The 15,871-nt window shown below is 44.3% G+C and overlaps 1 protein-coding gene across 1 annotated transcript in view; it reads left to right on the top strand.

Moving 5' to 3' along the window:
• The window catches only part of ncaldb (neurocalcin delta b), a 146,072-nt gene that overhangs the window by 111,290 nt on the left and 18,911 nt on the right, over positions 1 to 15,871 (top strand). Inside the window, exon 2 of the mRNA XM_064979420.1 lies at positions 1,212 to 1,612. Coding sequence (XP_064835492.1) covers positions 1,235 to 1,612 — 378 coding nt within the window. The 5' untranslated portion in view covers positions 1,212 to 1,234. The remainder of the gene's footprint in view (positions 1 to 1,211; positions 1,613 to 15,871) is intronic.

Raw genomic sequence — 15,871 nt, 5'->3', positions numbered from 1 at the left:
ATGCAGAGGCATTGTGTTCCCCTGTACCTTTATATCAAGGTCTAATGCAGAGGCATTGTGTTCCCCTGTATAAAACAGTTGATAAAGTGTTCAGCAGCCCAGTATCTCCATCCTCCAAAGCGATGTCCAGAATGAACAGTGGGAGGGTCACCCAATCAAAATCAAATCAAAATCATATCAAATTTTATTTGTCACATACACATGGTTAGCAGATATTAATGCGAGTGTAGCGAAATGCTTGTGCTTCTAGTTCCGACAATGCAGTAATAACCAACAAGGAATCTAACTAACAATTCCTAAACTACTGTCTTATACACAGTGTAAGGGGATAAAGAATATGTACATAAAGATATGAATGAGTGATGGTGCAGAGCAGCATAGGCAAGATACAGTAGATGGTATCGAGTACAGTATATACATATGAGATGAGTATGTAAACAAAGTGGCATAGTTAAAGTGGCTAGTGATACATGTATTACATAAGGATGCAGTCGATGATATAGAGTACAGTATATACGTATGCATATGAGATGAATAATGTAGGGTAAGTAACATTATATAAGGTAGCATTGTTTAAAGTGGCTAGTGATATATTTACATCATTTCCCATCAATTCCCATTATTAAAGTGGCTGGAGTTGAGTCAGTGTCAGTGTGTTGGCAGCAGCCACTCAATCCTTCCTCCAGCTCTGAATAGGATGGCATTGGATGCAAAGTCGTTATTTACTCATTTTTTACAAGTATGGCGAGCTGTTAATTTACTGTTGTGAATGTGAAGAAATGAACGCAGTGCCTTTCTGTCAGAATAATTCAGAGCTTGCTGTAACATCAGGTTTCCATGACAATTATCACAACATAGGGTCAAAGGTGAATGTTTCTCGCTCAGTTGAATCTAAGCAATGATTATATTAAAGTCAAATGCTGCCAAAAATGTGAATAAATGTACCTGTTTGAAAGGGGACCATATGAACATTGCCCAATTATTTTTTCAGGTATCAACACAAACCTGCGTAAATCAGGTACTTGTCCCTCTCCCTCTTTCTTTCTCTCTCTTTCTCCTTCTTTCTCTCCCTTGTTCTCTCTCTCTCTCCCTCGTTCTCTCTCTCTGACCCATTGAACAAGCTCAGTTGAGAAGCTGAATGACAACTAATCACTCTTTCCCTCCCTCCCTCCATCTCTCTCTCTCTCTACCCCCTTCCTCTCCCTCCACAGCTAAAACCACCAAAACATCTAAAATGGGGAAGCAGAACAGCAAACTCCGCCCAGAGGTGATGCAGGATCTGCTGGAGAGCACGGACTTCACCGAAGCTGAGATCCAGGAGTGGTATAAGGGCTTCCTGAGAGACTGCCCCAGCGGGAACCTCTCCATGGAGGAGTTTAAGAAGATCTACGGTAACTTCTTCCCTTACGGAGACGCCTCCAAGTTCGCAGAGCACGTCTTCCGCACCTTCGACGCCAACGGGGACGGGACCATAGACTTCCGGGAGTTCATAATTGCTCTGAGCGTTACGTCTCGCGGCCGCCTGGACCAAAAACTGAAGTGGGCCTTCAGCATGTACGACCTGGACGGGAACGGATACATCAGCAAGGCAGAGATGCTGGAGATCGTACAGGTCTGTGTCTGTGTCTGTGTCTGTGTCTGTGTCTGTGTCTGTCTGCCTGCCTATATGTCTGTCTGTCTGCCTATATGTCTGTCTGTCTGCCTGTCTGCCTGTCTGTCTGTCTGTCTGTCTGTCTGTCTGTCTGTCTGCCTGTCTGTCTGTCTGTCTGTCTGTCTGCCTATATGTCTGTGTCTGTCTCCCTATCTGTCTGTCTGCCTATATGTCTGTCTGTCTGTCTGTGTCTGTCTGTCTGCCTATCTGTCTCTGTCTGTCTGTCTGTCTGTCTGTCTGTCTGTCTGTCTGTCTGTCTGTCTGCCTGTCTGTCTGTCTGTCTGTCTGTCTGTCTGTCTGTCTGTCTGTCTGTCTGTCTGTCTGCCTATATGTCTGTCTGCCTGTCTGTCTGTCTGTCTGCTTGTCTGTCTGTCTGCCTGCCTATATGTCTGTCTGCCTGTCTGTCTGCCTGCCTGCCTGTCTGTCTGTCTGTCTGTCTGTCTGTCTGTCTGTCGGTCTGTGTCTGCCCGTCTGTCTGTCTGTCTGTCTGCCTATATGTCTGTGTCTGCCCGTCTGTCTGTCTGTCTGCCTATATGTCTGTCTGCCTATATGTCTGTCTGCCTATATGTCTGCCTGCCTGTCTGTCTGTCTGCCTATATGTCTGTCTGCCTGCCTGTCTGTCTGCCTGTCTGCCTGTCTGCCTGTCTGTCTGTCTGTCTGTCTGTCTGTTTGTGCCTGCCTGCCTGTCTGCCTGCCTGTCTGCCTGTCTGTCTGTCTGTCTGTCTGTCTGTGTTTGTCTGCCTATCTGTCTCTCTGTCTTCCTGTATGTCTCTCTGTCTGTCTCTCTCTCTGTCTGTCTCTATATGCCTATATATTCCATCCTTGTGCAGTTGTGTTTACATATGAGTGAATCCCTTACACAGCTGTGTGTAAATACCCTAGCCCTTGAATAATCACCCCTCAGGCTTGTAGTGAGCGAAACCCCATAAAGGCTGTCTAGTCACGTAGTCTCCTTCTCTAGCTGTCCACTCATTATCACACCAGCTATATCAGTCTGGCCCTAGCTGTCCACTCATTATCACACCAGCTATATCAGTCTATGGTGTTACTGTGTTACTAGACTACCCCTATGGTGTTACTGTGGGAATAGACTACCACTATGGTGTTACTGTGGGACAAGACTACCCGTGTGGTGTTACTGTGGGTATTGACTACTATTATGGTGTTACTGTGGGTATAGACTACTATTATTGTGTTACTGTGGGTATAGAGTACCCCTATGGTGTTACTGAGAGACTACCTCTATGGTGTTACTGTGGGACTAGACTACCTCTATGGTTTTACTGTGGGACAAGAATACCTCTATGGTGTAACTATGGGACTAGACTACCCGTGTGGTGTTACTGTGGGTATTGACTACTATTATGGTGTTACTGTGGGACTAGACTACCACTATGGTGTAACTGTGGGACTAGACTACCACTATGGTGTAACTGTGGGTATAGACTACTGTTATGGTGTTACTGTGGGACTAGACTACCACTATGGTGTAACTGTGGGTATAGACTACCACTATGGTGTAACTGTGGGTATAGACTACTGTTATGGTGTTACTGTGGGACTAGACTACCACTATGGTGTAACTGTGGGTATAGACTACCACTATGGTGTAACTGTGGGTATAGACTACCACTATGGTGTAACTGTGGGACTAGACTACCACTATGGTGTAACTGTGGGTATAGACTACTGTTATGGTGTTACTATATATATATATATATATAAATATATATATATATATATATATAATATATATATATGTTACTGTGGGACGAGACTGTTATTATGGTGTTACTTTGGGTATAGACTACCCCTATGGTTTTATTGTGGGTATAGACTACCCCTATGATTGCTACTGTGGGTATTGACTACCCCTATGTTGTTACTGTGGGACTAGACTACCCCTATGTTGTTACTGTGGGACTAGTATACCTCTATTGTGTTACTGTGGGACTAGACTACCCCTATGGTGTAACTGTGGGACTAGACAACTGTTATGGTGCTAATGTGCGACTAGACTACTATTATGGTGTTACTGTGGGACAAGACTACCCCTGTGGTGTTACTGTGGGACTAGACTAACTCTATGGTGTTACTGAGAGACTACCACTATGTTGTTACTGTGGGTATAGACTAATATTATGGTGTTAATATGGGACTAGACTACCACTATGGTGTTACTGTGGGACTAGACTACCCCTGTGGTGTTACTGTGGGACTAGACTACTATTATGGTGTTACTGTGGGTATAGACTATTATTATGGTGTTACTGTGGGACTAGACTACCACTATGGTGTAACTGTGGGTATAGACTACCTCATGGTGTTACTGTAGGTATAGACTACCACTATGGTGTTACTGTGGGTATAGACTACTATTATGGTGTTACTGTGGGACTAGACTACCCCTGTGGTGTTACTGTGGGACTAGACTACTATAATGGTGTTACTGTGGGACTAGACTACCCCTGTGGTGTTACTGTGGGACTAGACTACTATAATGGTGTTACTGTGGGACTAGACTACCCCTATGGTGTTTCTGTGGGACTAGACTACTGTTATGGTGTTTCTGTGGGACTAGACTACCACTATGGTGTTACTGTGGGTATAGACTACCTCATGGTATTACTGTGGGACTAGACTACTGTTATGGTGTTTCTGTGGGACTAGACTACCACTATGGTGTTACTGTGGGTATAGACTACCTCATGGTATTACTGTGGGACTAGACTACCCTTATGGAGTTACTGTGGGTATAGACTACCTCATGGTGTTACTGTAGGTATTGTGACAATACAGAGGCGGATGCAAGATGCAAGCAACGATGGTTTAATGAATATAGTTTACAGCAGCAACAGGACAGACAGACTGTACTCAGACGGAATCCGACCCAGGGACTCGGGCGCATCTTCCGATGATAGCGTGCTGAGAATACCAGGGGAGTGTGTCCGGATGGGTAGGAAGGAGCACAGCAGATAATCCACACAAGGGCGGTGAGAGAAGAGCACGGACACACGACACAACCTCAGGGAAGAAACAACGATCTGACAACAAGAAACACTGGTTACAGAACATATAAAGGGAAGATAAGTGGTTCCAGCTGGCGCAGACAATCAGGCCGAGATTGGGAACCACGCCCACACAAACACGGGAGAGAGAGTGAGAGAGAGAGAGAGAGAGAGAGAGAGAGAGAGAGAGAGAGAGAGAGAGAGAAAGAGAAAGAGAGAGGGAGGCAGTGGATTCATGAACCGTGACAGGTATTGACTACTATTATGGTGTTACTGTGGGACTAGACTACCACTATGGTGCTACTGTGGGTATAGACTACTATTATGGTGTTACTGAGAGACTACCTCTATTCTGTTACTGTGGGACTAGACTACCCCTGTGGTGTAACTGTGGGACTAGACTACCACTATGGTGCTACTGTGGGTATAGACTACCTCATGGTGTTACTGTGGGTATAGACTACCCCTATGGTTTTACTGTGGGTATAGACTACCTCTATGGAGTTACTGTGGGTATAGACTACTATTATGGTATTACTGTGGGACTAGACTACCCCTATGGTGTTACTGTGGGACAAGACTACCACTATGGTGCTACTGTGGGTATAGACTACCTCATGGTGTTACTGTGGGTATAGACTACTATTATGGTGTTACTGTGGGACAAGACTACCACTATGGTGCTACTGTGGGTATAGACTACCTCATGGTGTTACTGTGGGTATAGACTACTATTATGGTGTTACTGTGGGACAAGACTACCACTATGGTGCTACTGTGGGTATAGACTACCTCATGGTGTTACTGTGGGTATAGACTACCACTATGGTGTTACTGTGGGACGAGACTACCCTTATGGAGTTACTGTGGGTATAGACTATTGTTATGGTGTTACTGTGGGACTGGACTACTGTTATGGTGTTACTGCGGGACTAGACTGCCCCTATGGTGTTACTAAGGGACTAGACTACCACTATGGTGCTACTGTAGGTATAGACTACCACTATGGTGTTACTGTGGGACTAGACTACCCATATGGTGTTACTGTGGGTATAGACTATTATTATGGGTTTCCTGTGGGTATAGACTACCCCTATGGTGTTACTAAGGGACTAGACTACCCCAATGGTGTTACTGTGGGACTCGACAACCACTATGGTGTTACTGTGCGACTAGACTACCCCTATGGTGTTACTGTGTGTAGAGACTACTATTATGGTGTTACTGTGGGACGAGACTGTTATTATGGTGTTACTGTGGGTATATACTACCACTATGGTGTTACTGTGGGTATAGACTACCCCTATGATTGTTACTGTGGGTATTGACTACCCCTATGTTGTTACTGTGGGACAAGACTACCCCTATGGTGTTACTGAGGGACTAGAATAACTCTATGGTGTTACTGAGAGACTACCACTATGTTGTTACTGTGGGTATAGACTAATATTATGGTGTTACTGTGGGACTAGACTACCCCTGTGGTGTTACTGTGGGACTAGACTACCTCATGGTGTTACTGTAGGTATATACTACCACTATGGTGTTACTGTGGGTATAGACCACCCCTATGATTGTTACTGTGGGTATTGACTACCCCTATGTTGTTACTGTGGGACAAGACTACCCCTATGGTGTTACTGAGGGACTAGAATAACTCTATGGTGTTACTGAGAGACTACCACTATGTTGTTACTGTGGGTATAGACTAATATTATGGTGTTACTGTGGGACTAGACTACCCCTGTGGTGTTACTGTGGGACTAGACTACCTCATGGTGTTACTGTAGGTATAGACTACCTCATGGTGTTAAGTGGGACTAGACTACTATTATGGAGTTACTGTGGGTATAGACTACCACTATGGTGTTACTGTGGGACTAGACTACCCTTATGGAGTTACTGTGGGTATAGACTACTGTTATGGTGTTACTGTGGGACTGGACTACTATTATGGTGTTAGTTTGGGTATAGACTACCCATATGGTTGTTACTGTGGGACTAGACTACTGTTATGGTGTTACTGTGGGTATAGACTACCTCATGGTGTTACTGTAGGTATTGATTACTATTATGGTGTTACTGTGGGACTAGACTACCACTATGGTGCTACTGTGGGTATAGACTACTATTATGGTGTTACTGAGAGACTACCTCTATTGTGTTACTGTGGGACTAGACTACCCCTATGGTGTAACTGTGGGACTAGACTAATATTATGGTGTTACTGTGGGACTAGACTACTATTATGGTGTTACATTTTGGTATAGACTACCCCTATGGTTTTACTGTGGGTATAGACTACCTCTATGGTTGTTACTGTGGGTATTGACTACAATTATGGTGTTACTGAGGGACTAGACTACCCCTATGGTGTTACTGTGGGACTAGACTACCCCTATGGTGTTACTGTGGGACTAGACTACCACTATGGTTGTTACTGTTGGATATTGACTTCCCCTATGGTGTTACTGGATGCATAGACTACCTCTATGGTGTTACTGTGGGACTAGACTACACCTATGTTGTTACGGTGGGACTAGACTACCCCAATGGTGTTACTGAGGGACGAGACAACCCCTATGGTGTTACTATGGGACTAGACTACACCTATGGTGTTACTGAGGGACTAGACTACCCCTATGGTGTAACTGTGGGACTAGACTACCACTATGGTGTTACTGTGGGTATAGACTACTATTATGGTGTTATTGAGGGATTTGACTAACTCTATGGTGTTAATGAGAGACTACCTCTATTGTGTTACTGTGGGACTAGACTACCCCTATGGTGTAACTGTGGGACTAGACTACCCCTATGGTGTAACTGTGGGACTAGACTGCTGTTATGGTTTTACTGTGGGTATAGACTACCTCTATGGTGTTACTGTGGGACAAGACTACTATTATGGTGTTACTGTGGGTATAGACTACAGTTTACTATGTTGTTACTGTTGGAATAGACTACTATTATGGTGTTACTATGGGACTTGACTACCACTATGGTGTTACTGTGGGACTAGACTATTTTTATGGTGTTACTTTGGGTATATACTACCCCTATGGTTTTATTGTGGGTATAGACTACCCCTATGGTGTTTCTGTGGGACTAGACTACCCCTATGGTATTTCTGTGGTACTAGACTACTGTTATGGTGTTACTGTGGGTAAAGACCACCTCATGGTGTTACTGTAGGTATAGACTACTATTATGGTGTTACTGTGGGACTAGACTACCACTATGGTTTTACTGTGGGTATAGACTACTGTAATGGTGTTACTGTGGGTAAAGACCACCTCATGGTGTTACTGTCGGTATAGACTACTATTATGGTGTTACTGAGGGACAAGACTACCCTTATGGTGTTACTGTGGGACTAGACTAACTCTATGGTGTTAATGAGGGACTACCTCTATTGTGTTACTGTGGGTATAGACTACCACTATGTTGTTACTGTTGGTATAGACTACTATTATGGTGTTACTATGGGACTGGACTACCACTATGGTGTTACTGTGGGACTCGACTACCCCTGTGGTGTTACTGTGGGTATAGACTACTGTTATGGTGTTACTGTTGGACTAGACTATTTTTATGGTGTTACTTTGGGTATAGACTACCCCTATGGTTTTATTGTGGGTATAGACTACCCCTATGGTGTTTTTTGTGGGTATAGACTACCCCTATGGTGTTTCTTTGGGACTAGACTACTGTTATGGTGTTACTGTGGGTAAAGACCACCTCATGGTGTTACTGTGGGACTAAACTACTGTTATGGTGTTACTGTGGGTATAGACTACCTCATGGTATTACTGTGGGACTAGACTACCCCTATGGTGTTACTGTGGGACTAGACTACCCCTATGGTGTTACTGTGGGACTAGACTACTATTATGGTGTTACTGTGGGACTGGACTACTATTATGGTGTTACTGTGGGACTGGACTACCACTATGGTGCTACTGTAGGTAAAGACTACTAATATGATGATACTGTGTGATTAGACTACTATTATGGTGTTACTGTGGGACTATACTACCCCTATGGTGTTACTGTGGGACTAGACTACTGTTATGGTGTTAATGTGGGACTAGACTACTGTTATGGTGTTACTGTGGGTATAGACAACTATTATGGTGTTACTGTGGGACGAGACTACCACTATTTACATTTCATTTACATTTAAGTCATTTAGCAGACGCTCTTATCCAGAGCGACTTACAAATTGGGTTGTTACTGTGGGTATAGACTAATATTATGGTGTTACTATGGGACTAGACTACCCCTATGGTGTTACTGTGGGACTAGATTACCCCTGTGGTGCTACTGTGGGTATAGACTACTATTATGGTGTTACTGTGGGACTAGACTACTATTATGGTGTTACTTTGGGTATAGACTACCCCTATGGTTTTACTGTGGGTATAGACTACCTCTAGGGTTGTTACTGAGGGACGAGACTACCCCTATGGTGTTACTGTGGGACTAGACTACTATTATGGTGTTACTGTGTGACTAGATTACCCCTGTGGTGCTACTGTGGGTATAGACTACTATTATGGTGTTACTGTTGGTATAGACTACTATTATGGTGTTACTATGGGACTAGACTACCACTTTGGTGTTACTGTGGGACTAGACTACCCCTGTGGTGCTACTGTGGGTATAGACTACCCCTATGGTTTTACTGTGGGTATAGACTACTTCTATGGTTGTTACTGTGGGTATTGACTACAATTATGGTGTTACTGTGGGTATAGACTACCTATATGGTTGTTACTCTGGGACGAGACTTCCCCTATGGTGTTACTGTGGGACTAGACAACCACTATGGTGTTACTGTGGGACTAGACTACCCCTACGGTGTTACTGTGGGTATAGACTACTATTATGGTGTTACTGTGGGACTACACTACACCTATGGTGTTACTGTGAGACTAGACTACCCCTATGGTGTTACTGAGGGACGAGACAACCCCTATGGCGTTACTGTGGGACTAGACTACCCCTGTGGTGTTACTGTGGGTATAGACTACTATTATGGTGTTACTGTGGGACTCGACTACCACCATGGTGTTACTGTGGGACAAGACTACTGTTATGGTGTTACTGTGGTTATAGACCACCTCATGGTGTTACTGTAGGTATAGACTACCACTATGGTGTTACTGTGGGTATTGACTACTATTATGGTGTTACTGAGGGACTAGACTACCCCTATGGTGTTACTGTGGGACTAGACTACTGCTATGGTGTTACTGTGGGTATAGACTACCTCATGGTCTTACTGTAGGTATAGACTACCACTATGGTGTTACTGTGGGTATAGACTACTATTATGGTGTTACTGAGGGACTAGACTACCCCTATGGTGTTACTGTGGGACTAGACTACTGCTATGGTGTTACTGTGGGTTTAGACTACCTCATGGTGTTACTGTAGGTATATACTACCACTATGGTGTTACTGTGGGTATAGACTACTATTATGGTGTTACTGTGGGTATAGACTACTCTTATGGTGTTACTGAGGGACTAGACCACCCCTATGGTGTTACTGTGGGACTAGACTAACTCTATGGTGTTACTGAGAGACTACCTCATGGTGTTACTGTGGGACTAGACTACTGTTATGGTGTTACTGTGGTTATAGACCACCTCATGGTGTTACTGTATGTATAGACTACTGTTATGGTGTTACTGTGGGTATAGACTACTATTATGGTGTTACTGTGGGACTAGACTACCCCTATGGTGTTACTGAGGGTCTAGACTACCCCTATGGTGTTACTGTGGGTATAGACTACTATTATGGTGTTACTGTGTTACTAGACTACCCCTATGGTGTTACTGTGGGACTACACTACACCTATGGTGTTACTGTGGGACTAGACTACCCCTATGGTGTTACTGAGGGACGAGACAACCCCTATGGTGTTACTGTGGGACTAGACTACCCCTGTGGTGTTACTGTGGGTATAGACTACTATTATGGTGTTACTGTGGGACTCGACTACCACCATGGTGTTACTGTGGGACAAGACTACTGTTATGGTGTTACTGTGGTTATAGACCACCTCATGGTGTTACTGTAGGTATAGACTACCACTATGGTGTTACTGTGGGTATAGACTACTATTATGGTGTTACTGAGGGACTAGACTACCCCTATGGTGTTACTGTGGGACTAGACTACTGCTATGGTGTTACTGTGGGTATAGACTACCTCATGGTCTTACTGTAGGTATAGACTACCACTATGGTGTTACTGTGGGTATAGACTACTATTATGGTGTTACTGAGGGACTAGACTACCCCTATGGTGTTACTGTGGGACTAGACTAACTCTATGGTGTTACTGTGGGACTAGACTACTGCTATGGTGTTACTGTGGGTTTAGACTACCTCATGGTGTTACTGTAGGTATATACTACCACTATGGTGTTACTGTGGGTATAGACTACTATTATGGTGTTACTGTGGGTATAGACTACTCTTATGGTGTTACTGAGGGACTAGACCACCCCTATGGTGTTACTGTGGGACTAGACTAACTCTATGGTGTTACTGAGAGACTACCTCATGGTGTTACTGTGGGACTAGACTACTGTTATGGTGTTACTGTGGTTATAGACCACCTCATGGTGTTACTGTATGTATAGACTACTGTTATGGTGTTACTGTGGGTATAGACTACTATTATGGTGTTACTGTGGGACTAGACTACCTCATGGTGTTACTGTGGGACTAGACTACTGTTATGGTGTTACTGTGGTTATAGACCACCTCATGGTGTTACTGTATGTATAGACTACTGTTATGGTGTTACTGTGGGTATAGACTACTCTTATGGTGTTACTGAGGGACTAGACCACCCCTATGGTGTTACTGTGGGACTAGACTAACTCTATGGTGTTACTGAGAGACTACCTCATGGTGTTACTGTGGGACTAGACTACTGTTATGGTGTTACTGTGGTTATAGACCACCTCATGGTGTTACTGTATGTTTATACTACTATTATGGTGTTACTGTGGGACTAGACTACCTCATGGCGTTACTGTGGGACTAGACTACTGTTATGGTGTTACTGTGGGTATAGACCACCTCATGGTGTTACTGTATGTATAGACTACTGTTATGGTGTTACTGTGGGTATAGACTATTATTATGGTGTTATTGAGGGATTAGACTACCCCTATGGTGTTACTGTGGGACTAGACTAACTCTATGGTGTTACTGTGGGACTAGACTACTGCTATGGTGTTACTGTGGGTATAGACTACCTCATGGTGTTACTGTAGGTATAGACTACCACTATGGTGTTACTGTGGGTATAGACTACTATTTTGGTGTTCCTATGGGACTAGACTACCACTATGGGGTTACTGTGGGGACTAGAGTACCCCTGTGGTCTTACTGTGGGTATAGACTACTGTAATGGTGTTACTGTTGGACTAGACTACCCCTATGGTGTTACTGTGGGTATAGACTACCTCTATGGTTGTTACTGTGGGTATTGACTACTATTATGGTGTTACTGTGGGTATAGACTACCCCTATGGTGTTACTGTGTGTATTGATTACTAGTATGGTGTTACTGTGTGTATAGACTACCCCTATGGTGTTACTGTGACACTAGACTACTCCTATGCTGTTGTGGTGTGGTCTGGGCCTGCTGCCCACCACAGGCCATGTCAATCCTCTTCACATGCCTCTTTTGTCACCCCTGTCCAGGGCTGCTATTTTAAGTTGATCACTAAACATAATCCCATTCTCCAGTTGGATTCATTAGTTTTATCTTCTTGTTAATTTGGTCAGAACTCTGAGTCAGAGCTCTTTGACATCAGCTTTGAAAAATCTAGGAATCTGGCAGCCGGTCAGTCAGTTAGTTAGCTTTCCCTGTGATAAAAGCATGCTGATGGCAATCCACCTGGAACTGGGTAGATCCACCTGGGACTTTTTAGATCCACCTGGGACTGGGTAGATCCACCTGGAACTGGGTAGATCCACCTGGAACTGGGTAGATCGACCTGGGACTGTTTAGATCCACCTGAAACTGGGTAGATCCACCTGGGACTGGGTAGATCCATCGGGAACTTTGTGGATAGATCCATCGGGAGTCTATAGATCCATCGGGAACCAGGAATCAATCAAATGTATTTATGAAGTCCTTTTACATCAGCAGATGTCACAAAGTGCTATACAGAAACACAGCCAAAACCCCAAACAGCAAGCAATGCAGGTGCAGAAGCACAGTGGCTAGGAAAAACTCCCTAGAAAGGCAGGATTTTAGGTAGAAACCTAGAGAGGAACCAGGCTCTGAGGGGTGGCCAGTCCTCTTCTGGCTGTGCTGGGTGGAGATTATAACAGAACATGGCCAAGATGTTCAAAGATGACCAGCAGCGTCAGATAATAATAATCTCAGTGGTTGTAGAGGGTGCAACAGGTCAGCACCTCAGGAGTAAATGTCAGTTGGATTTTCATAGCCGATCATTCAGAGTTAGAGACAGCAGGTGCGGCAGAGAGAGGGTGTCGAAAACCGCAGGTCCGGGACAAGGAAGCAGGTCCGGGACAAGGTCTGGGTTCCATAGCCACTGGTAGAACAGTTGAAACTGGAGCAGCAGCACGAACAGGTGGACTATGCACAGCAAGGAGTAATCAGGCCAGGTAGTCCTGAGGCATGGTCCTAGAGCTCAGGTCCTCAGAGAGAAGAGAAAGAGAGAGAGACAACTATACCCCCGGACAGGGCCAACCAGGTGGAGATTATATGAGTATATGGTCATTTAAAGCCAGATTGTTCTTCAAGATGTTCAAACGTCAGTGTAGAGAGGCTAGCACTAGGGTAATATGATCAAATTGTTGGGTTCTAGTCAAGATTCTATCAGCCGTGTTTAGCACTAACTGAAATGTATTTAGTGCTTTGTGGCCGGATAGTAGAGCATTACAGTAGGCTAATCTAGAAGTGACAAAAGCATGGTTTTTCTGCAATTTTATGAAGATGAAAAAAAAACAGATTTCTTTCTTTCTTGAGACCTAGAACTAGCATCTCTGTTTTGTCCGAGTTTAAAAGTAACACATTTGCGGCCACCCATTTCCTTATGTCTGAAACAAATGCTTCCAGGGTATGCAATGTTGGGGCTTCACCATGTTTCATCAAAATGTACAGCTGTGTGTCTTCCGTATAGCAGTGAATGTTGACATTGTGTTTCTGACAGACATCACCAAGAGGTAGAATATATAGTGAAAACAATAGCAGTCCTAAAACGGAACCCTGAGGAACACCGACGCTTACAATTGATTTGTCAGAGGACAAACCATACACAGAGACGAACTGATATCTTTCCGACACAAGATCTAAACCAGGCAAGAACTTGTCCGTGTAGACCAATTTGGGTTTCCAAATTCTCCAAAACAATGTGGTGATCGATGGTGTCAAAAGCAGCACTAAGGTCTAGGAGAAAGAGGACAGATGCAGAGCCTCAGTCTTATGCCATTAAAATCACCTTCACGAGCGCAGTCTCAGTGCTATGATGGGGTCTAAAATCAGACTGAAGCATTTCGTATACATTGTTTGTCTTCTGGAAGGCAGTGAGTTGCTGAGCAACAGCTTTTTCTAAAATGTTTGAGAGGAATGGGAGATTCGACATATGCCGATAGTTGTTTACATTTTCCGGGTCAAGGTTTGGCTTTTTCAAGAGAGGCTTTATTACTCAAATCAAATGTTATTTGTCACATGCTCCGAAATCAACATGTGTTGCGCTGAATTCAACACCTTACAGTGAAATGCTTACTTACAAGCCCACAATTAACCAACAATGCAGTTTAAAAAATAAAAATAAGAATAAGAAGTAACAAATAACAAGTAAGAAATAATTAAAGAGCAGCAGTAAAATAACAATAGCGAGGCTGTAAACAGGGTGTACCGGCACAGAGTCAATGTGCAGGGGCACCGGTTACTTGAGGATATCATATGTAGGAGTTATTAAGGTGACTATACATTTGCCATACCAGGCAGTGATGCAACCAGTCAGGATGGTGCAGCTGTACAACCTTTTGAGGATATAGGGACCAATGACAAACTTTTTCAGTCTCCTGAGGGGGAATAGGGTTTGTCGTGCCCTCTTCAAGACTGTCTTGGTGTGCTTGAACCATGTTAGTTTGTTGGTGATGTGAACACCAAGGAACTTGACGCTCTCAACCTGCTGCACTACAGCCCCATCGATGAGAATGGGGGTGTGCTCGGTCTTCCTTTTCCTGTAGTCCACAATTACCTCCTTTGTCTTGATCACATTGAGGGAGAGGTTGTTGTCCTTGCACCACATGGCCATTTCTCTGACCTCCTCCCTATAGGCTGTCTTGTCATTGTCAGTGATCAGGCCTACCATTCTTTTGTCGTCAGCAAACTTAATGATGGTATTGGAGTCGTGCCTGGCCGTGCAGTCATGAATGAACAGGGAGTACAGGTGGGGACTGAGCATGCACCCCTGAGGGGCCACATTGTTGAGGATCAGCGACGCGGATGTGTTGTTATACCTACCCTTACCACCTTGGAGCGGCCCGTCAGGACGTCCAGGATCCAGTTGCAGAGGGAGGTGTTTAGTCCCAGGGTCCTTAGCTTAGTGATGAGCTTTGAGGGCACGATGGTGTTGAACGCTGAGCTGAAGTCAATGAATAGCATTCTCACATAGGTGTTCCTTTTGTCCAGGTGGGAAAGGGCATTGTGGAATGTAATAGAGATTGCACCATCTGTGGATCTGATAGGGCGGTGTGCAAATTAGAGTTCGTCTAGGGTTCCTGGGATAATGGTGTTGAAGTGAGCCATGACTAGCCTTTCAAAGCACTTCATGGCTACAGATGTGATTGCTATGGGTTGGTATTCATTTAGGCAGGTTACCTTAGTGTTCTTGGACACAGGGATTATGGTGGTCTGCTTGAAACATGTTGGTATTAAAGACTCCGACAGGGAGAGGTTTTAAAATGTCAGTGAAGACACTTGCCAGTTGGTCAGCGCATGCTTGGAGTACTCGTCCTGGTAATCCATCTGGCCCTGCGGCCTTGTGAATGTTGACCTGTTTAAAGGTCTTACTCACATCGGCTGCAGAGAGCGTGACCACACAGTCGTCCAGAACAGATAATGCTTTCATGCATGTTTAAGAGTTACTTGCCTCGAAGCGAGCATAGAAGTAATTTACCTTGTCTGGTAGGCTCGT

Source organism: Oncorhynchus masou, chromosome 12 (assembly GCF_036934945.1).
Source record: "Oncorhynchus masou masou isolate Uvic2021 chromosome 12, UVic_Omas_1.1, whole genome shotgun sequence".
Classification (NCBI taxonomy): Eukaryota; Metazoa; Chordata; class Actinopteri; order Salmoniformes; family Salmonidae; genus Oncorhynchus; species Oncorhynchus masou.
This window is presented reverse-complemented; position numbering and strand designations above follow the sequence as displayed.